Source organism: Chelmon rostratus, chromosome 2 (genome assembly GCF_017976325.1).
Source record: "Chelmon rostratus isolate fCheRos1 chromosome 2, fCheRos1.pri, whole genome shotgun sequence".
NCBI classification, from domain to species: Eukaryota; Metazoa; Chordata; class Actinopteri; order Chaetodontiformes; family Chaetodontidae; genus Chelmon; species Chelmon rostratus.
In genome coordinates, this window is record NC_055659.1 from 31561831 (window position 1) to 31589050 (window position 27220).

At 41.5% G+C, this 27220-nt stretch overlaps 1 protein-coding gene across 1 annotated transcript in view; it reads right to left on the reverse strand.

Annotated features, from left to right (window-relative positions):
- Nucleotides 1-27220, reverse strand: part of LOC121618708 (dihydropyridine-sensitive L-type skeletal muscle calcium channel subunit alpha-1-like) — a 168948-nt gene that overhangs the window by 100990 nt on the left and 40738 nt on the right. The window contains exons 15-19 of the mRNA XM_041954272.1: nt 27100-27202; nt 26934-27003; nt 26702-26834; nt 18196-18325; nt 18000-18059 (exon numbers count right to left, since the gene is read on the reverse strand). Coding sequence (XP_041810206.1) covers nt 18000-18059; nt 18196-18325; nt 26702-26834; nt 26934-27003; nt 27100-27202 — 496 coding nt within the window. The remainder of the gene's footprint in view (nt 1-17999; nt 18060-18195; nt 18326-26701; nt 26835-26933; nt 27004-27099; nt 27203-27220) is intronic.

Genomic DNA, 27220 nt, shown 5'->3' on the forward strand with positions numbered 1-27220 from the left:
GACTTATTTTGTTGATGGTTCATGTTTTTGTGATGCTACAGGTAACCATGCTGGATATTCTGTGATCAAATTACACCCTGACAACACTTTTACGGAAGTACAAACGACAAAACTTCCTCAACCATGTTCTGCACAATTGGCAGAAATCAAAGCTCTAACTGCTGCATGTGAATTGGCGCGAGATAAACGTTTGAATGTTTATTCACCTTATGCTTACAGTGTATGTCATGTTAATGGTAAGATTTGGCAACAAAGAGGTTTTAAGAGAGCAGATGGAACTCCTGTAACTCATGGTGCAGCCATTTCCGCTCTATTGGAAGCTATCCATCTACCATCCACCTTAGCCATTTACAAATGCCCAGCTCATCAGAAAACTGACTCATTGATAGCCAAAAGTAACAACATAGCTGATGAAGCAGCAAAACGAGCAGCTACTGAAACAAGTATTGGACCTTTGCTAGTAGCAGAAGATTGTGAGCCTCTCACCACAATGTCTTCATTAATTGAAGCACAACGTCATGCTGGTGATTATTAGCAAAGTGTTTGGCTCAAACGAGGTGCTGTCAAAAACACTCTGAAAAGAAAAAATTCATGGCGCGGACCACAAGGTCATTTTGTCTTACCTACAACATTGCTTCGTGTGGCTATTCTTGATGCGCATGGCCAGGACCATTGCGCAAGGGGGGAAGTATTAAGACGTCTTAGACCTGTTTGGTGGTCACCATTTTTGGCAGCCACAGTAGATAAAACATTGAATGATTGTGTTGTATGTGCTAGACATAATGTCAGGAAAGCTTTTTCAGCGCCTATAGCCCACATACCACCACCAGATGGACCGTTTAGACATCTAATGATGGATCATATAGACTTGGTTGAACGTGTGAGAGAATACAGATATGTGCTTGTGGTGATTGACAGATTCAGCAGATGGATTAAAGCCGTCCCAACAAAAGGACCGGATGCTAACTCAGCAGCTAAGTTTCTATGTAAAGAAGTATTCCCAAGATTTGGTTTTCCAGATACCATCAGTTCAGACAATGGACCTGCATTTGTGGCCAATGTAATGAAGGTAGCGTTGAGAATGTTGGGTATTAAACAGAAGTTTGGTTGTGTCTATCATCCTCAATCACAGGGAGTGGTAGAACGAGCAAATGGAACGCTAAAAGCTAAACTAGCAAAAATAAGAGCAGATAGTGGAAATAAGCTTAATTGGATGGATGCTTTGCCGCTTGCTCTAATGTCTATGAGATCTCAAACTAAACGACTAACACATCTAACAATGCCTGTGCCATATCTTAGAGGACCTTACCAAGGGCCTCCTCTAGAGCAATGTGAAAGAGAATTGGGAGCATATTTGAAGCATTTAACTCAAATACATAAAGTTGTGTTTCAACAGACTAAAAGAAGCAGCGGAAGACCGAGAGGCACAAATACCACCACCGTTGCAGAAGGTGACACCAGGAGACTGGGTATACGTCAAAGTGTTCAAGAGAAAGTGGGACCAACCCAGACGTGAAGGTCCTTATACAGAGTAACAGAGAAAAAGTACCGGTACAGACGCGGACGCAAAAAGCCTAAAAACCAAAGAGCTCATAATGCTAACCTTCAACTTATACTAAATGAATTGCCATTTGGACCCGTTGCATTTAACAGATCTGATACATATGAACGTCTTCACTTCAACTCAGTCAATTCGCCAGAGTATCCCATAATGAAGCCACCATTTGATGTTCGTGTTAAACAGCTGTTCACCAATCAATGGCAGTGGACAGAACAGAGGTATGTGCTACCAAATGGATTAGTCCTGCAGATCGGTCAGGTACCAATTACTTACACTTACGACGTAATCAAGGCATACGTACTTGTAGGCACACCATTATATACAAAAGCTAGCTTAGAAACTGTTACTATATGCCTACACTCTGATATACTCTTCAGTACACATAGACAACTGATCACATCAGGCGAAGCAGCTGTTATTCGCTACTCACAACAGTGTTATGAGAGAAATAGAACATGTAAAGACATCTTACAAATGACAATTGCTCACCGTTTCATGGGTCTTTACCAACCCTACCGAGACTTGGTGCATCAGTGAGAACAAATAACTGTTGTGACTCTCTGCGCAGGACGAGATGACTGAACCGCAAGGACAATGGTCTGATAACTTGTTGCCAAGACAGGAGGACATGCCTTCTACTTCCAACTCAACTGAAATTCGGCCACCTGTGCAAGGCCTCCTACCGCTGGGGAATCGGTTCCGTGACCCACCACCGCCATACTGGACCCCGAGACCACAAGTTCTGGAGCAGCAGCCGCTGCCACCGGGAACCGAGGCTCATTTCCTTCCTCAATCTCCTCCATTCCAATTCCCACCTGATGTCCCGAGAACCCCACTGTTGCGTCCAGCTACCTTCGTGGGAAGACCACCGCCCTACGTCCCTGTACAACCATTGGGATCTGTGGTAACTTCAATGCAGATGCCAAACCCCACCTGGCCACCAACTCCGCCATTGTCTGGAATGCCTGCAATGAATGCCCTGCTGCGGCTAGAGCTATGCAGTTTGAAGCTTCAATGGAACGAATCATGATGCTGGGAGAGCTTAGTAATGATGAGTACCTTGCCTTTACCTGGCCATACGTTTTGGTCTGCGATACCAAAGCAGGCTCCTTCAACGCCGGAGAGCTGCTCGTCAGTTGGTTTATCCGCAACCTTTGCCATACCTACCTGACCCAGAGGAGTAATCCTAAGCGTTGGATGATTCATATGGTCATTGATCTGCCCCAATGACCAGTTTTTTCTTCTTATTGCCAAGCGGACTAACCTTTTCGATCTACAAACTCACAACACCTGGACTTTCATATAACTTTTGTCTTATCCTGATGATTCACAACTACTGCTGATTTGAAATTTACATATACTCTAGAATGTGTTCTGATTGACAATCATTTATTATGGTGATTTTGTAACATAACATTTAGGTTAATAGTTTGCTGCACATGCAATTGTGTTCATTTGTTCATTATATTCATATTGTTTGCTTATTTGCTCTAGTAAAAACACTGGATGATTTTATCATACGAATGATTACTATAGTTACCTCTTACTAAGACTATCTTTTATGTTTAAGACTACTGAATTGTTTTAGTATGCACAATTTACATTGTGTCAAAATACCGCATACCCTCTGCTGTCGTCTCAGTATCTGGTGCATTGGATCTGTGTGGTTAGTGTTTTGGTCGCAGAGGAGGTTAAAACTGCATGTATTATGAACCAATGTATTCTGCTTTTACTTTCTCGTTGTGATGCTGTCATCACAAAAGGGGGGAAATGTAGTGTCAGATCTGAGGGTTACAAGACAAGACTGTGCCTCTCCACTCTGTCCACTCTGTGCCCACTCTGTGCTCAGGGGCATGGGGGAGACAGGCACATGAAGAGGATTTCTGAACATGTTATCTTTACTCTTAACTCTGCATACTTAAGAAATCACATCTCTGTTTATTTAGTGAAATCTCTGTTTACTTAGTGAGTCATATGTCTGTTTAGTTAGTACTATCTCTGTTTTGCTTGGCCTATGTTCTGTTATATAAATATTTTTAAAAAATGTCCTAAGAGTTGGCTAGACACCAATAAAAACACTAGAATAGAGATAACTTGCTAAACTTAGTACAAAGCAGTACTAAGTTGAGGCCAGAGGGATCTCAGTGGAAAATCCCTAAAGGCTACAGTGGAAAATTACCAGTAGAAATTAGGTAAGAGATTATTAATTATGCATTAAAGGGGAAGACCCCCCCTCTATGTAAACACCAATAAAATCAGTGTAAAGATGTAACTTGATGAAAAGGATGTGGCCAAACTGTATGGCCAAGCGTATAAAAGGTGATGTGCAGAACAGAATTTGGGCATTTTTGGCAGGACTTGCCTGGGCTTTTTGATCTGTGAAGAGAATAAAGCTCCCTGGACTCAACTCTTCTGGACTCCGACTCTTTTTCCAGACTGTGCATTTTTTAAAGAAAAGCTGATTTCTCCGAAGACTTAGAATTTTTAAGATTATAAGTGATATTATTAAGAGTTAAGAATTAGGCAAAGAATTATAATTTGACCCTGATCCAGTCAGTATCTGGTCCTTGGCGAGGCAGTAGGAGATCCCCGTCACTATCCTACTTTGAATGGAGCAGCTCTCAGCTTGAGAAATCTGATTGAATTTATTTGTGAACCAAACCCATGACAACCCAGAGTGGAGTCCAGGAGGCAGAGCTGTAGTCCTACATGCTTCACTGTGCTTCCATTATAGCAGTTACTCACCCAAATGTCCATAGAGACTGGCCGTGGGATCGAACCACTGCCATCTGCAGTCTACATGTCCAAGTATCCTTGGGCAAGACACTGACCCCAAGTTGCTCCCAATGCTGTGCAGTGGTGTGTGAGTGTGTTAATGCTCATAATGCTCGTAATGAGCAGGTGGCCTAGCTACCATGGGTGAATGGGTGAATGCAGTATTGTGAAGCATCTTGAGTGGTCAGCAGACTAGAAAAGCTCTATATAAATACAGTACATTTACCAATTACCATTTCGGGTTTAATCTTGCATTAACTTGGCTTCTAAAAATCATGTTATAGACAGAATTACTGTGTGCATGGCAAAATAAAGAACAAAGGCACAATTGGCAGCAGACATGGCAGAAGTATAAAAAGCTAAAAAGAAAAAGATCATGGAGATTTTATTTTATTCTTTTATATTATTTTAATTAATATAATTCATTAGAAATAGCATTCTTTCAATAGAATTATTTTAATAATACTCAAAAAATATCATTGTGAATGAGCACTAAGCAAGTATTGCAAAAGACTATGAACAGTATGTGGCAGTATGCACATGTGTCGGAAATACTGTATAAAACAGCAGTTCACAACTCAGTGTTATGTCTCGTCGTGCCTGTTAAGCTGTTTGTTTCACTAACCTAAGTTTTGTCTCACTTCCCGTTTTATTGTGAAACCTTGACTCTCCTCTCATTTCGGAACCCTGGCTTCCTGTCCTGTCTGCCCCGCCCTGATTGTCTCCACCTGTTCCTATTTACCTCATGTATATATAGTCCGCGTCTCCCCTTGTCCTGTGCCAGATTGCCATGTGCCTTGTGTCTCACGTCAGTCCAGCGTCTAATCATTGTCAGTGTGTTACCCTTGAGAGAGTTTTTGTTTTTGCCTTGCCCCTTTGAGAACCTTAAAATCCTTAGCATCATTATTTGTATTTTTTGAGCCGTGCGCCTTTTGTTCTTCCTTTTGTACATAGTATCTTTTGTTATTAAACCGGCCTTGAGCCCTTTTTCAACCCTGCCTGCTTTGGTTCGTGCATTTGGGTCCAGTACCTCGTGCCTAAGCGTTTGTGTCACTCAGGTGTATTATGTGTACGGAATAAGGGAATTGTTTTCCATTAAATGGGATCATTGGCTGGATATTATTGCTAATATTTAACTGTCATGATTCTGCTTTTGTGTTTTCTCTCATTCAGGTCTGACAGTGTTTTTTCTTTCCTCCCTCTCTGTTAGCAGGTAGAGCATGAGAGAGAGGCGGGCCCAATCTCCTCAGGAGCGAGCCTCTCAAGACTCAACTGCTCCTCATCTGCTAATTAGCCCAGATTCCTAAGCCATCACCAGTTTGACTCCTGTGCCAGACTATTCTCCATGCTCTCGCCTCACCAGTCTCGCCACTGAGTGATCGCCTGCCTCTCTCCGCATTCTCATTGTCTGTGATTTTTCTCTATTGAGTTTTCTCCCCGCCTGTCTGATTGTCTACCCTGAGAGTATTTTGAGAGTTTTGTTTTCCTTTTTGCCAAGAACCCTGCGCCTTTTGTTTGTTACTTTGTTTTCCTTGCACTTCTAGTTTTTGTCTTGTAATATGAGAGGCCTTCTTTTGTGTGTTGAGTCTGCATTTTTGAGTCCTGAAACCCTTGCACCTGAAAGCCTGTCAGCTGTGGTTAGCTGTGTGTAAATAAAAGGTTGATGGATGTCTACACTGTTATTTAAAGAAAACTGTGTTTTTGAACAACAAAAGAGAAACTGAGGTGAAAGTATACCCACGATACCGCTTCCATGACGGAGGGTCTGCTTGGGTGGACTAGTGTGATATATTTATAGAACTCGTGATACCGCTTTTTTCTATCTTTTAGACAGAGGAAAGGTCTGCATGAGCGAGGTATGAGCCACGCCAATGATACTGCTCTCCCAAGGGGAAAGGCCTGCTTGGATTGAGCGTGAGTGAAAAGTAACAATACCTTACGATACCGCTTTCAACAAATCCTAAAATACAGGAAGAAAGGTCTGCTTGGGTATGAGGATTTGTTTGCATGCACATTGTTTAGGGAAAATGACCAGTCGTCAGACAACCTGACTTGCAAGTGATGTCAAGGTTGACTTGGTGTAGCTGCAGATTGTCAGAGGGCAGTTGTGGCTGTATGTGGATAGTGTAAATATACTGCACAAATAGGTTTGTGCTTGTCTGTCTGTGTAATCATTTTTGTTAGAGGTGTTTGATGTAAAAAAAGGCTTGTATATTGCAGCCTATTGCGTGTCTGTTCGCACATAATCATTGCAATTATTGTAATTGGGGATACACAGGTAGGGTTTATGACACATATGCATACGGGGGGCATAATAGCTTGTAAAACAGAAATTGTGTAGGCATTAATAAGAATAAAAACAGTGTGGGCTTGGTCAAAAAAAACCTCAGCACAAGCAACATTTAAGACATCATATCAAGACTGTAACACCTGCACATGTGGGTGGGGGAAGGAAGTTCGGGGGGGGGGGGGGTCACAGCACAGTCGCCTGGGGGAGGGCTGCAGCTCCTACAGGGCGCCGTCCTCAACCCTTGGCCTACTATGCCACGTGGGGGAAGGAGGGGGGTGAGGAGCCAAAGAAGGTGTTGAATTGAGGGTAAGGGTGAATGTCCCAGAAGCATCTTGTCTGCAGAAACATCCAGGAGAGTGGAGAGATAAGCGTCCTTGAGAAGGCTGTTTATGTCTGGGAGCCAATGGAGATAACAATTGTTTTGGGACGGGCAGACACTGGAATTTTTCTGTCTGCCCTTGAGTCTCCGAATTAGTGACCAGATTCAGCCGAGCCGACAGCTTCTCCAAGTTGTTATCTGACCGGCGAAGGAGCTCAGGAATCGCATCCAGTTTGCGATTGAGCTCACAAATCGCTTGAGTCTGAGTGCTGGCAGCCCTGCACATTGCCTCGATCAAGACGAGCAGCTTGCCAATTTCCGCCAGCGTCTTCCTTATTATGCAGTAGCTCAGGTATCCGCCAAAGCCAAACAGCAGAAAGCCTAAGATCATAAATCCAATTGTGTATGCATCTTCAACATCCTCAACGGAAAGAACCGACAGACACACGATCCTCCACTTCTCCCAGTAGTCCAACGTGTAGCCGGCTGTGAACGTTACGTCAGGGCAGGCGAGTTCTCCTTTACCCATCTTCAGTGTGGAGAAAATATGGTCAATTGCATTGAGAGACCAGCTGACCAGCATTGAGAGACCAGCTGACCAGAGAAAGCCTGATTCCTCCTAGTAGTGACTCATTGGCAGATCTGTTTAGAATTGTATTACGTTACATATGAACTATTTTTTTTGGCCTCCCTGATAAAGGAACTCATGGGAATTTACAACTAATGTATTTTAAAACATCTGAGTGATACATTGAAATGTTCCTTAAAACGTGCACTTTCCTATTTATGTTCACTGTTCAAAATAATATGTGCTAAGTGCAGATGATTGCAATGAACATGGACTATGTTGTTAATACAGTGGACAGATGAATGACAGCATTGGCAAAAAAGTTACTTTGCCTGCCTGTCACAGCATATTGGAATTGAAAGAAAAGTCATTACTATGATTTTCATCTGCAGATTTTCCATTAAAAATTTTGATTCGAGGGTATTTACATGTAAGGTGACTGGTGATGGAATTGCATACATTTTATCTTTGTCTTCCAAATGGACAGTTAGCTCATTTGAAACTATACTGTTCAGCAGGGGTCTGTTTCACAAAGCAGGTTCAACAAACTCTGAGTGTAACCCTGAACTCTGAGTTGATCTACTCTGAGATAGGAAACTCTGAGTTTTCGATTCCACAACAGCAGATTTGAGTTAGTTTGATTAACTCAGAGTAGGTTCACCTCGAGTTAAGCGCGTGCACCGCAACTTTAAAAAGACAGCATCAATGGAACCCCGATTTGAGGAGTCACCATGACAACGGGGAAGCATAAGGCTGCGTACTTCACGCCACTGGAGATTAGACATTTTAATGCGCTCATACAGCGAATATGAACACGTTTTTAGACGGAAGTCCAACACCGCTGCAGCTGCGAAGGAGAGGGAGACGGCGTGGGAGAACATTGCTGCTCGGGTCAATGCGTGAGTATAAATGTAGTCCTTTGAAATCACAATAATATTACAGGGCAAAACTGCTTGAATGGTTGCCTATTAATTTATTTCATTTAGGTGCAATCCAGCAGCTTAAATTGAAATATAAAAACATGGTTCAAACAGGTAAGACCTCTGCATGATCTCATGGTGGTAGCTACCTCATTTTGATCATGTTTTACATTGTAAAGTAAATATTAAGTGGCTCTCTTTCATTGTAAAATTGGTTATATTGTGTTCATATAATGTTTTGTTTTTGTTAACGAATGAAATAAAATTTAAAAATGAAAAAAAAAAGTGTTCTCATCTATATCATGTTATGTTAAATAATTAAGCCTATATTAAAACTAACACAGACTTTTACTCAGCCAACAGAAAGAAGGCAGATGCAGGAAGAACGGGTGGTGGCCTTACGCCGCTAACTGTCTGGAAAAGCAAGAACATCGTGGTCTGATAACTATCTCCCGACGAATATTTAATTCTCTGCGCAGTATCGCTTCATCCACGGGATCATGATCAAAAGACGTTAACATGCCATGTTAACGAAAAAAGTCACCACCTACTGTGCCTAATGGGCTTCCCACTGACTGATATTTTTAATGATTTTTTTTTAATAACAGACGGCAGAACTATGCCAAAACTCGTCTGCCGACTTCATGAATGAATGAGGAAATGAAATACGGTGTGTGGTTGAAAGAGGGCGGAGACACAGAGAAACTCGAGGTTCCTTGAGTAAAACCTGGTCCCGACCAGGTTAGGTTCATAGAGTCAGTTACTGTGGTAACTGACTCAGAGTTTAACTTACCTCTGTCTGTGAAACATTCTTGAGTTACCCCTTCTTTCTCTGGTTTGACTTACCTTCCTGTGTGAAACAGAAAACTCAGAGTTTCCCTCATTTCAGGGTTACCATACTCACAGTTTTCGGTAAACCTGCTTTGTGAAACGGACCTCAGTTCTTTGTTGTTGTTTTTTTTTCCAAATTTTATCTATTGACTTTTTGTTTTGAACCACGACTTTTTACAGACCATGAAAGTATAATACAAAGTGCATACAAAATAGATAAGAAATTCTAGCCTTGAAACACAAATATTTTTTAAGAAAGTTATAAAAATATTATTAAATGACAAACAAGAGAACAAGAACACACAAAAGAGGGTTGCAAAAAGCCATTTACCAAAACAAGTGCCCACGTAGACCTCTGATTAAAAATATTAAAAATTGAAAGGTCATCTATAGTTTAAGCTATAGTTTAAGGTATTCCAAGAGGGATCTCCATACAGCATAACATTTCTGATGGTTACCCGACATCTCATATCTCAACCTTTCAATGTGTAGAACTCCAACAAACTCCCTGAGCCAGACTGCAAACTGAAGTGATTCGGATCTCCACAATTTCAGAATACATTTCTTCGCTAGAACCATGCCATACATTATTAATGTACTTAAATCATGGTCCAGATTGTCCAATGAGCTTGAAAATCCCAACAGGGCAGATTCAGGATCAGGGTCAATTTGTGTTTTCAAAGCACAAGAATACCATGTAAATATTGAACACCAGAAACCCTGAACTAATGGGCAGCTGTCTTGCATCTGTTGCAGAGGGGTGAGGTCTGAGGAAAAAAAATATGTAGCCTCACCTTTGAGTAATGCAACCTATGTAAAACTTTCAATTGTATTAGCTGAAGCCTGGCATTGATAAAGCAATGATGTAGATTGTTTAATGCATTCTTCCATACATCCTCATCCCCAATATTGAGATCCTCTTCCCACATTTCTTTGATCCTCATTGCAGGTTGAGCAACCTTCTGTAAGAAAAACGTAACCAGCGATGAGATCAGGCCTTTAGTATCTGGGGGACCAAGTAAAAGTTTAAATAGAGAATTATCTTCAGGAAGGGACTCAAATGACAGTAAATTTTGTCTTATATAATTCCTTAATTGCAGAAAACGGAAAAAAAAGAGTTTTAGGTAGAGTAAATTTTCTCAGATGACTGTCATTGACACCCAAGGGTTACATCCTACCCCGCCTGAATGGGGGATCGTTTGCCTCACAATAGAGTGATACCATCCTTGGTTTTGGAGGTTGGCCTCACTCAGAGGATAAATACTTGAACCTAACACCATTTCATTGGACTAGAGCTGTCCTATTTAGTCTGGTGCGCATGAACTGATGAAGCCTGCTTGGATGAGAGGCGAAACGTCTTCCAAGACAAACTGACAAGGTCCGCGACACCATTTTCACAGTATTTACTCGGCCTATTAATGATATCGATAACGTTCTCCATTTCTCTCTGTCCTTTTTTAAGGAATTTAACATCTCCAAGAAATTATATTTGAAAAGTAAATTAGGATTTTTGATAATTTTTACCCCTAGATATTTAACAGTGTTTGTGTCGTCAACTCAATTTAAACTTTCAAAGTTCCAGATCAGCTCCAAGAGTTACTAGGTCGCTCTTCTGCCAGTTTATAGTGTACCCTGATACATTCCCGAAAGAACTGATTAAATCCAGTAAATGAGGAACCGATTGTTCGGGGTCAGCTACTAAAACAGCAATGTCATCGGCATAAAGTGAGATTTTATGGTCTACACCACCAATAGAAATGGGTCTTATTGACTGGTTTTGTCGAATGCTGATTGCTAGCGGCTCAATGGCCAGGGCAAATAACAACAGTGACAAGGGACACCCTTGACGAGTGCCCCTTTCAAGTGAAAATGGCGGTGACTTTTCCTGATTCGTGACCACTGACGCAGTAGAGTAAAGATATGCCATCTGCACCCACGAAATGAAAAGATCCCCCAGGCCAAACCTCTGCAATACCCTGAACAGATACCCCCACTCCACCTGATCAAAAGCTTTTTCCACGTCCAAGCATAAAATGACATGTTTTGAATTGTTGTGAAACTTAATAGTACATAATATCAAGCACTCTTCTAGTATTGAAAAAGGAATATCTATTCGGGATGAACCCTGTCTGATCCTTGTGTACTAACAATTCAATGCACTTATTTAATCTCTTAGCCAGTATTTTTGTCAAAATGTTAAAATCTAGATTAAGCATCGAAATTGGACGATAGGATGCTGGATTGGCACAATCCCTGTGAGGTTTTAGTATTAATGAAATATCCGCCTTATATCATGTTGAAGGTAATATTTTTACTTCCATAGAATGGGAGAACATCCTCCACAGGAGCGGAGATACCTATCCAAAAAACTTTTTACAAAATTCTGCCCCAAAGCCATGTGGCCAGGGGGCCTTCCCATTAGTTAATGACTTAATAGAATCCTTTATTTCGTTTACAGTTATTGATCTATTCAAAGTGATTCAGGAGTCCTCATCTAGCCTTGGAACGGGGATATTGTTAAGCCAGGCATCAACATCTCCTTTTGCCTTAGATTTGTATAATTGTTGATAATACTTTGAAAAGCATTCATTTATAGCTTTAGGATGGGTAAGGATGTTACCAGTAGCAGATGTGATTCTATGAATTGCACGACTGTTTTGTTGTCCCCGGAGTTGGCGGGCTAACAATGTATGTGGTTTATCACCGTGCTCAAAATAGCGTAACCGGAGTTGAGACATTTGATTAGCTGACTTGTTTTGTTAAAATTGTATTATAGTCATGTATCAGATTGATGATCTCTTGCAACGTGTCATGATTGCCATGCTGTCTGTAAAGCAATTCCAACTGTGTTAACTTATCATCAATTAATTTTAAACGTAAATTTCTTTCCTTTTTCAATTGGGACACCAAACCACACTGGTTAGAGAAAATGTAGAAAAGGATGGTCAAAAAATTCTGTTCTCCGGACTTGCACTTTATGTCAGTAAGAGGTGGTGCAACCCCGGACATGTTAGCGTGAAGGAACGTCTCTGCACCCCCGACATTGCACTGCTGGCTGTGGGAATGCGCCTGGATTATTTACCGAGGGAGTTCACGTCCACCATTGTTATCACTGTTTACACCCCCCCGTCAGCTGACGCAGCGGTAACCTGTGACGTCATCAATCAGCTCCACCGCCGCTAACCTACTGACTGAACACCCGAATTAATTCATGGTTATTATAGGTGATTTTAATCATGCTTCACTGAACAACACCTTAGATAACTTTCATCAGTACATCAACTGTCCCACCAGAGAAAATAAAACCCTGGATCTTCTTTATGCAAACGCCCCCCCAACACCATTCAACCTCTGCTATTGGGTGAGAAGCTGCGGGGGATGGGTGTTAACGACGCAGTGATCTCCTGGATTACTGACTACTTGACAGGCCGGCCACAGTTTGTCTGTCTGGGCAGCGGGCTGTCTGATGTGGTGGTCAGAGGTACAGGAGCTCCACAGGGGACTTTGCTTTCTCCCTTCCTCTTCACCTTATACACCACTGACTTTAAGTACAACTCTGAGTCATGTTACCTGCAGAAGTTCTCTGATGACTCAGCTGTTGTCGGGTGTATAATAGAGGGAGAGGAGGGGGAGTACAGGACACTGATAGACAACTTTGTTGAGTGGTCCAAACAAAACCACCTGAGGCTGAACATCAGCAAGACCAGAGAGATGGTGATCAACTTCAGGAGGAAGATGACGCCTTCACAGCCACTACGGATCAAAGGGGAGGTGGTGGAGGAGGCCGAGGACTACAAATACCTTGGAGTGGTGATTGACAACAGACTGGACTGGAAATCCAACACAGAGACTGTGTACAAGAAGGCGATGAGCAGACTCTACTTCCTGAGGAAACTGAGATCCTTCAACGTGTGCAGCAAAATGTTGGAGATCTTCTACCAGTCTGTGGTTGCCAACGCCATCTTCTTTGCTGTTGTATGTTGGGGCAGCAGCATCAGAGCCAGCGACACCAACAGACTTGATAAGATCATCAAGAAGAAGGCTGGCTCTGTACTTGGACTCAGACTTGAGTCTTTTCAGACTGTGGTGGAGAGGAGGACGCTGAATAAACTGCTATCCATCATGGACAATGATCAGCACCCTCTCCATCACACAGTGGACAGACAGCGGAGCACCTTCTCCCACAGGCTGCTACAGCTCCGCTGTCGAAGGGACAGATACAGGAAATCTTTCCTGCCACATGCCATTGCACTGTACAATAACAGCTAAAAAAAAAATACAATACTTCTTATCACTACTGTTTGCTACTTTTGATATTTTATTATTATGTATACAATTTTTTACTGCTTGCTATATTTTATTATATATAGTTTGATCTTTATAGTCCTATTTCACAAATTTTCACTTTTTTCACTGTGTGTAGGCTTGCAGTCACGGTACACTTTATTTTTTACACACTGCCATTTGCTGTAGATATTCTTTTTTGTGCAATACTTTTTCATTACTACTGTTTACTATTTTGCTATTTTATTATTATGTATATAATCTTTTTAACTGCTCGCTATTTTGATATTTTAAAATGTATAGTTTGTTCTTTTTTGTCTTATTTCACAATTTTTCACTTATTTCACTGTGTGTAATGCTGCTGCTGCACTGCAATTTTCCAGCTTGGGATAAATAAAGTCTATCTATCTATCTATCTATCTATCTCTCTATCTATCTATCTGCAGTCATGACGGACATGTACAACATGGTCTGTCCCCTTTTTCATGCCACTGCTGTGTGATCTTCATGCCAAAAAGATCACTTTCCCCACCTTGATCAACATGTCTACAACACCTGGACTCACATATAACCTCTGTCCTATCCAGCTGATTTGAAATTCTATGTATATGAGTATATCATGTTTAACAGTCAGTTTAATACATATATATCTATTCATTTATATCCTGCTTGTAACATTACATTTCAATCAATACTTTTAGAGCATACTAACAATGTCGTCAAGATACGTACCTTGTGTTCTTATGAAGATGATATCTCATACTCACATGCATTTCTGTTAAGGTGAACCTTGTTCTTAATCATATCGTTTGCTTATTTTGCTTTGCTTTGCTGCACAAAGTATCATTTTGTATATTAACGACACTCGGACTATCATTTATGCTGAGTAATTATTGAATTATTTTTGACATACATACAATTTATATTGTGTATAAGAAACATATACCCTCTGCTGTCACTTAGTTTGGACGCATTGGATCCGTGTGGTCGGTGTAATTAGACCCTACATGTGTTATAAACCAGTGTATACTACTTCGTCTTTTCGTGATGTTCTTTTGTGATGACGACATCATGAAAGGGGGTAAATGTTGTGTCAATCTGAGGGCAAGATTGTGTTTGTCTGCTCTGTGCTCTGGAGCATGGGGAAGACGGGTGCGTGAAGAGGATCCTTTGTAAATAGAGTTTACTAGAGTCTACTAACACTTATCTCTGTTAGTGAGTCACTTCTTTACCTACCTAGTGAGTCATTTCTCTGCTTACGGTCAGGAGACCAGTGGTGTGGAATCACTGCCAAATCATTGCCCCAGCCAGTGTTAAGTGTCAGATACCTACACTTTGGAGAGTTCTGTGTTGCAATTTCCTCTGAAAAGGTTGATGCCTGTCAGTCCAGTAGCAATCCACATAAGCCATATGAGTGAAGCACAAAATCTGCAGGGAAATATTTTCAGGAACAGTGTGCGAATTCTGTGCTTTAATGTTATGATAATGAGATTAACTTAACTTGTTGCTAGTGGGCTGTTGGGCTTTTACATTGGTGTGGTTTAGAAAGTAGTTATTCAAATGTACTGTCAGTATTTTCAGCATTTTACTTTTAAGTATAGCTTTTCAGTACATGACACACGACTGGCACTTACACACCATGGCAGCCATCCCTAGCTCCTCTGTTGGTCCACTTATTTGAAGAGATAGATACATAAATTCATTTATTTTATAAATGGAGTCACATATTTAATACAGGAAACAAAACAAAATATTGACTTGTCAACTATATTGCATTGGACAGCAATGACAGTACTTGATTTCCCTCAGGTTCACATGAAAACATATTTTAATTCTTAGTGATTGAATGCCTTCATTATCGATGAAAATTTCTTTAGGTTTGTCACATGTGGCAGTGTTTTGGGCTTCAGTGATTTCTATGTAAACATATTTGACAAGATGGCGGCGCGTGCAGACGCAGTGGCTCGTAGCTCCCGTGCTTACGTTTTTGTTTGTTCGTTTTTACTCGTTTCCATGTTCACCAGTCTTCTGGAAGCTCTGACACAGTTCAGCAGGTCCGAAATGTTGAACTTTGGAGTACAGTTTGGACTTCACACACCCCCTAAACTGGACTTTATTCCACCGGAGCTGTTACGGACCCCAGAGCCCACCACCATCCCCCCACTGTTGCCAAGGAGACGGAGGAGGCACCGTAAACAAAAGCGGGGCAAGAGAGCTGGCTTGCGTGCCACGCTACATGCCAACCCTCACAGACGGGCTCTCCCCAGTCTCTTCCTCACTAATGCCAGGTCTCTCGCCAACAAAATCAACGAGGTCCATCTAACGACAGTCTCTCGCCGGATAGACAGGTGTGTTACCAATGTTACAGAGACCTGGCTGGACGACAACATCCCTGCATCCAGTGGAGATCGCGGGGCGCTCTCTGTTCCGGGTGGACAGGACTGCATCTTCAGGTAAGAGCAGAGGCGGAGGCTTGGCGCTGTATGTACACAATGCCTGGTGTACAGCCACACGCACCGTCAACACATTCTGCTCTCCTGATTTGGAATACCTGGCGGTGAAATGCCGACCGTTCAAGCTGCTTAGAGAACTCTCGTCGGTTGTTATTGTGGCCACCTACATCCCACAGCGGGCTAATGCTAAGTTAGCATTAGAGGAGCTGTACTGCCTAATCAGTGGGCAGATGAACGACAAACCGGAGGCGGCTGTGATTGTAGGGGGGGACTTTAATCATGTTGAACTGAAGGCGGTGTTTCCCAAATTTCACAAATACATAAAGTTTGCTACCAAAGACAGTAACATTTTGCATCAGGTTTACTGCAACATCCCTGCTGCTTACAAAGCTGCAGCAGCTCCACACCTGGGCATGTCAGACCACATCTCAGTGAAACTCATTGCTGCCTACAAGCCTCTGGCCTGCAGAACAAAGCCAACCACTAGGACAGTATGGACTGAGGAGGCCTCTTCTGCACTTCAGGACTGCTTTGAGCTTACAGACTGGACTGAGTTCAGTCCAGAGGCAGACCTACAGGAGTATACATTATCTTTATTGTCCTATGCTCAGTTCTGCACTGGTGCTGTCCTCCCCGTTAAGACCATCATAGTGTTTCCCAACCAGAAACCATTCTGGGCAGCACAGTGCGGTCCCTGCTGAAATCCCTGGATACTTCCTACAGAGCTGGTGACAGGCTGGCTTATAGCAGGGCTTGAGCAGAGCTGAAGAAAGGAATCAAGCAGGCCAAGCTCCGGTACAAAAACAAAATTGAAGATCACTTCAATAACAACAACCCACAGAACATGTGGAGAGGCATCAGAACCAACCACCATCCTCTGCCTTAGTATGACAGTGTGGTATGGCAGCTGCACGGCACAGGAGGGAAACAACTGGCACGGGTGGTTTAAAACTGCACAGGGCATCGTGGGCTGCCCCCTTCCTGACCTAGGCTCTATATATGAAGGCCGGGTCAGGAAGAGGGCAAGATCCAGCACCACAGACCCCAGCCATCCAGGCCACAGACTGTTTGTACCGCTTCCATCAGGGAACACAGGAACATCAGTACCACCACCAACAGACTGAGGGACAGCTTCTTCCCCAGAGCTGTCAGAACTATCACCCCCAGAGACTGTGAAGACCATGAGCCACTGCACTTTTACACCTTCACCTCCACCTGCACCTTCTGTGTACTTAACATTTAAGTACACAGACACTTAACTAAATTATATACACTTTAGTACATTGGTACATTTCATTGGTATATTTTATTGTTTACTATTTATATACATTTTAGTATATTTCTGCTGCTGTCGGTAGATTTCACTGGTATATTTTATTTTGTGGTACATTTCACTGGTGTATTTTATTGTCTATTGTGTATTGTTTAGTATATTTTTATTGTCTTAGTATATTTTCATTTCTGGTATATTTTTAATTGCGTTTCTGAATATTTTTATTGCATGTTGATTTATTTTATTCGAGTATCTTTATTTTAGAATCTTTCTTATCTTGTTTCTAACATGGGGGTTGCAATGCAAATTTCATTGACATGTCATGCTCAATGACAATAAAGAAATCATCATACATCATACATAATTCATAACTATATACTGTTCATGTAAGTGACAAATGAAAGAAAAATCCAACATGAAGTATACATTAAAGATGTTCATGAATCTCCAGAACTGATTTACCAGCCCTTGGCATAGAATTCGTGTATGTGGAGCACAATTCTTTCAAATGAATCGGTTCATTTCAGTTACATTTAGATTTGGTGACAGTGAAGGCCATTGCATATGATGCGGACCCCATGCATATTCATATCATCAAACCATTCAATGACCAAGCCATTATGACCAATAAGGAGGCACATTCATAATGTTTCTATCCAACCACGTCAGGTTTTTTCTTTACTTTGTTACCCATCTGTATCAACAACTGTGGTGCCTGTTTTTACCTTGAGCACAATTTCTGCTGTGAACACCGAAGTGAAGACTATATCAGCATAGGCCAAAACCTAAAGAAGTGAAATTTCTAATGTTAATAATAATATAATATAATATAATATATACACAAAACAATGTGACAGTAATTTTCAATTGCTCTCTAAAAGAAGATTGAAATTACAATGGAACAGGCATGCACTTCATCACCTGGTTCCTGAAGGACATGGGATCGATGGGATCCTCAGCAGCTAAAGAAATCGATGACAGCAGGATGAAGAGGAGGATGATGTTGGTGAAAGTCGTGGCATTGATAATACGATGGCAGAGCTTCCTGAACCTGAAACGAGTAAAAGGCATGTCCATTGTGTTAAAAATGACAGTATTGCAAGCTCTTGAGACATGCCTCCAACAGGCAATGATTAATTTCAAAACTTGATGAAGAAAAATAGGTTAAACCACCATAATAAATTGTGGGATTTTTTTTTTTTTTTTTTTGCTAGACTGGTCTTTTCACTCATCGTTAGACCATTTCCAACCCAGGAACCATTTCAGTTTCCTCATTAACCATGCCTGTATTTTGACCACATAAAACTAGGGTTTAAATTGGATATATGACAAAGAATTTGTCTCTTTAATTACAGCAGAATTGAAATTCTATTTAGAGACAAATAATACCTTAGATATTTCACCACTTATATTGTGGGATTGTGCAAAGGCTTATCTTAGAGGGAGAATCATTGCCTATACAGCAAACAGAAAGAAAAAAAGAGAAGCAAGACAAATAGAACTGGAACAAGTTATTCAGAATGGAAGTACAACATAAACAAACCCATAGCCCTATAATATTGAACAAATTCAATGATAAGATCGAATATAATATGAGATTTCTGAGACAGAAATATTATGAGCATGGGGACAGGGCAAGTCGACTTTTGGCAATTGGGTTAAGAAAGCACCGAGCTCCAATACTATCTTGAAAATAATACCTGATAAGGCTCCTGGGGCGTGAACTAAACCAGATGAAATTACAGAGGCGTTTGCAGAATTTTATAAATCTCTTTATAAAAATTCAGATACCTGTATAAATGATACAGTCTTGTGTGCCTTTCTAAAAAATATAAAATTGACTGAATTGACAGATTCAATGAGAAAGGAACTGGATGAACCTGAACATGAGATAATAGAAGCAATTAAAATGTTGAAGAGTAATAAAAGTCCCGGCCCTGATGGCGATATTAATGGATTTTATAAAAAACTAAAAGAAATTATATCACCACTCCTTTTAAGAGCATATCACCACTCTTTGGATTCCGGTGAGCTGGCTCCATCATGGAGAGAAGCGACCATAGTGGTACTGTATAAGGAAGGGAAAGACCCAGTAAAATGTCAATCATATCGACCAGTGTCCCTACTGAACAGTGACCTTTGTATACTTACCACCATACTTTCTAAAAGAGTAAATAAAATTATTAATCACATAATTCACCCATATCAAACAGGTTTTATAGCAGAGAGGTTTTATGGGGACAACCTCCGAAGGGCACTAAATATAATGAGTCATGTAAATCATAAAAAGGAAAAGGCTATGTTACTATCACTGGATGCATATAAAGCATTTGACCGTGTCTCTTGGCAATATTTATTTCAGATATTGGAACGGTTTGAATTTGGCCCAGGGTTTATTAAGTGGGTTTGAACATTATATTCCGCTTGCTTCAATTAAAGTTAATGGATTTAGATCACAAAACTTTGCGTTGGAACGGGGGTGTCGACAAGGATGCTCGCTATCTCCATTATTGTTCGGCATTACAATCGATAAGGAAGAACATAAATTGTCGCTATATGCTGATGATGTGCTGCTTTTTCTAGCAGAACCAGAAACAACAATTCCACACCTTAAAAAACTGCCCCGCCCTGATTGTCTCCACCTGTTCCTCGTTACCTCATGTCTATATATAGTCGGCGTCTCCCCTAGCTGGCTGATGTGCCCTTGAGCAAGGCATTTAACCAGCCCACTGCTCCTGTGTGTCTCGTTGCGTGTGTGTTTCAATCAGTGATGGGTTAAATGCAGAGGAGTAATTTCCCAGTTTGGGATCAAAGTAAAAGAAGTTAAAAAAAAAAAAAATGGAGTTGTTCACCACATATTCAACATGAGCCTCAGCCTGGAGAGAGTTCCTCTCTTTTTTCCTCTCCACCACAGACTACACTGGTGTGCATCCAGGGTTTTGACGTTGTACCTGGGTGTACACCTCAACAACAAACTGGACTGGTCCACGAACACTGATGCCCTGTACAGGAAGGGGCAAAGTCGTCTCCATCTTCTGAGAAGTCTGAGGTCCTTTGTAGTATGTAGGACATTACTGAGAACTTTCTATGACTCTGTGGTTGCATCTGCAGTCTTTTATGCAGTGGTCTGCCGGAGCTGCGGAAGCTCTGAGAGGGACAGAAAAAGACTAAACAAACTGGTCAGGAGAGCTGGCTCTGTCCTGGACTGCCCCCTGGACAGCACTGAGGATGTTGGTGAGAGGATGATGTTCGCCAAGCTGACATCAATCATAGAAAACCCCTCCCACCCCCTGCATGACACAGTGGGGGCCCTAAGCAGCTCCTTCAGTCACAGACTGCTGCATTCAGTGTGTAAGAAGGAACGCTACCGCAGGTCCTTCATTCCATCAACTGTCAGATTATTCAACCCCAGCATCACTTAACATAAGACTGTGTTGATGTTGTTTTCCAATATAATCTGTTGTTTTTTATTTGTCATTTATACACTCATATCCTTTACATTTTGTGCAATATTGCATTTTTTTTTTCACTGTTTGTATATTTCCTCCTTCTATGAAATAGCATTTACACTATTTAGGGACACGGGGCAACGTCCCGAGTCACTGGCTCCTACAGCTATGAAATAGCTGCAGGAGCCAGTGACTCGGGGCGTAGCCCCGAGTCACTTATTACTATCCCGCGCGTTTCTTCTTCTTCTTCTTCTTCTTCTTATTATTATTTTTCATCTTCCTCCAAGTTTTCGTCCTCAAACTCGTCCCACAGCTTTGAGAAAACCCTCGCAAATTATATATCAAAACGTGCGTATTGTTCGGGATCGGTGTGCTATTACTTTTCTCAAATTTATCGCGGTTTTTCGCGTCGTAAGACGCGAAAAACTGCGATAAATTTCCCATAAGAAATGAATGGGACGGGCGAAAAAAACAAGATTGAAATTGGAGTTTTTCAAACATCTGTAGCTCAGGCATACATTCACCGAGAGACTTCATTTCAACTTTAAAATGTAGACCCAAGTCTGGTCTATTGGTGTGTTCATCCACATTTTGATTGGTCCTATAGTTTTTGATCAGTCACTGTTCAATGACAGTGATCGTTTGGCGGGAAATTTTGAGATTATAATGGGTGTGTATTGCGCGGAATGTTCGTGCTAGAGTGCGTGCTAGAGTGGCACAGAGTCTAAAAACGATCTGAAAATCTTCTCTTTTTCTCGTCGCTACGGCCACAAATTACACTCTACACGCATAATTTTGGGCTCATTTTGTAGACAAACTTGTCCTCTTTCGTGTGATGTCCTCGAAAAAGCTGAGAGACTTACTGAATTTAAATAGTGAGACGTTTTGTGCAGCCAGCGCCCTCCTGTTCTCCCATTAAGTCCCATGTTAAAATTCAGAGCTGTTTTGTGAGCAAAGCAGAAATGCCTCCTGTCTTTAGATCGCCATAAAACGAAAAGTTGTTGTGTCAGGAATAAAACGAGGAGATGGCCGGACTCAGGAAGTTCTCGGGAGTCCGATGATCTATAGTACACTCTGATACGAGGTACGGTTCTCTCACCAGAGGATTTAGTTCAGGAGGTTCGCCGAACCCAAATCTCACTGCATACAATACAAACTCCTGTTCTCTGAGTCGCAGAGTCTTTTTAAGTCGACCATTTTGTCATTTTTCTAAAGAATATCTGGACATAAAACACACGTACATCTGGCCCAGACTTGTCCGCATCTCACAGTGTAATCGGTTTTTTGATAGCAGCTACGGTTTTGACACAATCGCAAGTTGTTCGGAAGAAACCGACAGCGAAAAAGCCGCTTTTCAAGGGAAGAGTTTAACAGGTGCAACTGTCATTTACACACACACCGGTCAATAACCCACGCACACACATCTGCAGGACAACCAGCCTGAGAGTGATTATCTTAACGAGCTCAGTCAAAACAAGGGCATTGTTTGAAAACAATCTCCGTCCAACAAACAGTTAAACTCAGCTTCAGAAAGCAGTTTCGCAAAAAGGTTGAGACAGTAGTCACACAAACACACACACAAAAAGGGCTAACCAACAGCTAAAAAGTGATTAAAAACAAGCACGTCAAAACTGAACAGGAACAGGTAAAAAGTGGGAGAGGTAGAGAGGTAATTATCAGCAGGTGGGGCAGAAGTTACACACGCACACAAACAAACACACACACACACACACATTCAGACACACATATACCAGACACATCTCCATGTAGGAGCAGGTTGGGCTGCTTGTGTAGTTCAAGCAGACACACACACACAAACAGACGAAGACACACACATACGCAGTCACACACAACGACAGATACATAAACACACACACACAGACAAATGCATAATGAAAACCCCATCCCCCCGCCCCCTTGTTAACGCCGTTATTAGCTCTGTTGGCACAGTTAGCTCTGTTAGCGTTAGCGCCGTTAGCTCTATTCGCACCGCTAGCTGTTAGCTCCGTTAGTGTTAGCTCTGTTTGCTCCGTCAGCATTAGCTCCATTCATGTTTATTGATTCAGTTCATTAATTCATGTTAACAGAGACATGAAGCAGAGGAGAGAAGCAGACACAGACAGCTGAGGTGATCAACAGAGACAGACAAGGAGAAAGCCACAGAAACACAGCTGAGAGCAATTCATTAATCAGGGACTGACTGCCTCTGATATCTGCAGTTTTCTCACATTGCAGCCTTTTTCAATTGTCCGCTGCTTCGCCATAGTTTCTCCTAGAGACTTCATTCAAACTTTAAAACGTAGATAATTTTGTCGGCTCCAAATGACCCTCGGCACATTTTGATATCTCTTACGGTTTTCGAGCTATGACCATCGAAGGCCGACGTAAGACGCGAACAACTGCGATAAATTTCCCATAAGAAATGAATGGGGAAATTTCCTCAAATTTCAGCCTTTTTCAATTGTCCGCTGCTCGGCCATACTTTGTCCTAGAGACTTCATTCAAACTTTAAAACGTAGACAATTTTGTCGGCTCGAACACACCCCGTGTCCCTTTCAAAATTTCCCAGGGGGAATTTTCTAGTTATTATTATTATTAATCTGAAGGCAGAATACATTTTGGACTTTTGGATTTTAAAGGTAGCCAGTGCAGAGCGGCCAACATCAGAGAAATATGATCTCTTTTCCTCATTTTTCTCAGAACAAATGCCGCAGCATTCTCAATCAGCTGGAGAGTATTTAACAACAATCTGATAGTGAGGAATTGCAATAATTTAGCCTTAAATCCACCCTATCCAGGCACCAAATCCACCCTATCCAAAGCTGACAGTATTTCCTTTTATATTGAAAACTCTCTTGTTTCCCCCTCCCCTCAGGTTAAGAGCTTGGGTGTCATACTGGATGGCTCTCTATCCTTCCACTCCCATATCAATAACACCACACGGCCTGCTTACTTTCATCTACGCAACATAAACCGTCTCCGCCCCTCCCTCACCTCCCACACTACCTCCATCCTTGTACACAGTCTTGTCACCTCCCACATTGACTACTGTAATTCCCTCCTCTTTGGTCTCCCTCAAAAATCCCTCCATAAGCTCCAACTGGTCCAGAACTCAGCTGCTCGTATCATCACCTAAACCCCTTCATGTCACCACATAATCCCTGCAATTCAGCATCTCCACTGGCTCCCTATTAAGTACAGAATTAATTTTAAAATACTCCTCCACATGTTCAAGGCCAACAACAATATTGCCCCTCCTTATCTGACTAATCTTCTCCAAATTGCTATTCCCTCTCGCTCCCTCCATTCCTCCTCCTCCATTCTCCTCACTGTCCCCTCTGCCCGTCTCAGTACTATGGGGTGTAGTGCTTTCAGTTGCTCTGCTCCCCAGCTCTGGAAAGCACTTCCCCCTGACATCTGCAATATTGACCCTCTACCCCTGTTCAAATCCAGACTCTGTTTCAGTTAGCGTATTCACTATGACTTTTTAAAACTCTGTTTTGTTTCCTCTTGTGTTTTACATTCTCTGAACTTTTAATGTATCTTGTTTTTACTATTGTTTATCTTTGTATAGTGTCCTTGAGTGTTTTGAAAGGCACTTATAAATAAAATGCATTATTATTATTATTATTAAAAGTAACAAATTTGTTGGCAACTTTGTCTGCATTGTTTTGAGACAAGATGTGCCTGAATGTCTGTGGAGATTTTCATTCATCCCGGTCATGGTACTTCTAAGGTTTTTCCAAAATACAACTGGACTTTTTAGAGGTTCTAGAAAACGTTTCGCCTCTCATCCAAAAGGCTTCTTCAGTTCAAACTGACTGGTGGGACGTCTCAGGTATTTATCCTCTTGTGGAGTCATGTCAGAGGCTTATTTCTGACTTTACATTGATTGTGTTGTCCCATGTTGTTGAGCCGTGCTTTATCGATTAAAAGACCAGTGCAATGGCCAACAAACTTTCTACAGTAGTTAGGATCTCCTCAGCTTTCCTTGGAGTGCCTTTCCCTCTTTCTGTTTATCTAACCCACATTAGTCGTCCCCTTTACACACACCTTAAATGCAAGCTAGCGTGGCTGCACAAGTCGGCTTGGCACCCATCTTGTGTCTTGTTTCTCACTTTAAGTCTTACAATCATGACCGACATCTTGAACTCTTGCATGATGTAGCCGCTCAAGTAGTCACACCCTCCACCGTTCCTTCTCTCTCTATCTCTGTCTCTCTCACTCTGTCTTTGACCATAGGTTGCCATTAAGCAAACATTTGTCACAACTCAGTGGATGTGCTGAAACATTTTCAGTTCTGTATGATATATGGATGATTCATTTTGCTTTTTTGTTGTTTGGAAAGTGAAATGTCTAGAATTATTTTGATTTGCTGTAATAAGCCACGTCTATTTTAATCAATCACTATCAAACTGTATGTACAGTATGAGTCATGGTCCTAGATCGTAAGACCCCACCCCCAGTGGCAGAATAGCCCAAGACTGTGTAGTGAAGCTCAGACCCAGTATTTGATCCCATGGATGAAATTTGGTTCTAATCACTTAAGCCAATTTTGATTTACAGCATTTATGTAAAATTGAACGTAAAGACAAATGTCAAAACTTCCATGGAAACAAGTCTGTACATGATCTTGGCTCAGTTTCAGGATGATTGGCCCAATGATTAGCAAAAATAGGATTTTGCTAAAACTGACATAATTTGTCATTTTTAAAGTAGAAGACCATTGGACTAAAGATGCAGAGGAATTCAGGTACCAAAACTATGAAGCAATTTTGACTTTAGACCAAGCCATTTTCCAGAAAATTGTAAAAATGTAACCTTCCTTACTAGTGCCACCTTGAGGTCAATGAATATAATTCATTCGAGTTGTGGGGGGAATTTGAAACCCACCTACACATTCTGGTGAGTTTTCCTCTTACAGCTTTTGCAGCACAAACAATTTTAAAAGGAGCGCAGCACACACAGCACTACTACCCCCCCAATATGCGATGTCAGAATGGGGTCAAAGCAACACTCTTCCCTTTCTTTAACCTCCCTGTTGTGCACTGGTCAATACATTAATTTTATTATGCTTTATCCATATCTGCAGTAAGTGTCTCCTGATGAAATGCTATTCTAAAGTTAAAGTAAATTACCTGCATTAAGTAACAAAACAAAACCCCACACAAATGTGTCACTCAACTTTAATCCATATTTTAGACAAGCTATCCATATGTCACAGCACAGGTGGCACTGGTCAAAAACATTTTGTTAGATCTAGGGGGTTTAATGACACAAAGCTTTATAGACATACCAGTTACTACCAGGCCACAAAGCATGCTGATTGCCTTTTGTCAGCACCAAGAAAAGATGCAGAACCCCACTGAGCTTGACTAGCTTTATGCCACTCCAGTTGTCACCCCACAGTATGACCCACTCAACTGGGTGACTGAAGCCAGGCCCAGTGTCCTTGTGTTGCAAACCGTGCACTGCAATCAAATGTCTAAAATGGCCATTCAGAAGATTTGTATAGTGTAGTGATGGTGTGTGGACTTGTGAATGTGTTGTGATTTATGGTGTAAAATAAAGATAAGTGCAACCAAAACAGACCACTAAAAAGAGGAGGCGTGGTGGAAGGGTGTGAGAGAGTGAGAGCGAAAACACAAACAAGGCCTCAGGGCAAGACACAAGTCACTCAACTATTCTCTCCTGTCTTGTGACAGGCTCATATTAGCAAAGAACTGTCTTCTTACAGCTTGACAGACAATCAAAGCTGACAAATGAAAACTAAGACCGTAGCACTATGAAAATATTGATAGAAGGCTATAGTACAACAATATGATACATGCTGTTTGGCCCAGCTTGCCTATGAAGCAGTCAATTGAAGTCAATTAAATATGTTTTGACATTTATTTGATTGCTCTATGCCACTTTCATTCTATGTGTTATTGCTACATTTTCGTTTTGATAAACACCAACAATAACCAGCATCATACTTGTTCTGAGGTCCAAAGATAAAAAATGAGCTTGCTTCGGGCATTGGCACTGCTTCCTCCTTTAACTGCAGATCTGCCATTGGACGAGGTCTAGGGCTTTCTGGGATTTCAGGGTCCTCCTCCTCATCATCACCTAGCCAACAGAAAGGAGGAGGGATTACCAGAGGCCTCTCTTACTTCAGACTTTAGAATAGTGTGATTAACAATACAGTGTGGAGACATTGGGATTTACCAGGAAAGTCTGCAGGAGGGAATGGGTCTTTGATCTCATTGACATTTGACTCAAACTCATCGATTTTGAGCTGCAGGTTTCAAAATGAAAAAGTTGAAAGATAGGAAAGGGAAAAAATATATATCGTTAAATTCACATGGTCAATGAATGCTCTTGTGTGCCTCACCTTAGCGGTAGTAGGGATGCCTTCTACTCCCTTGGCCCTTTGCTCAGCTAACTTCTTTGCCAGATTTGCTTTCTCTTCAGATACTTTATCAGGCATGATGGCCCTATAAATCAACAGAATG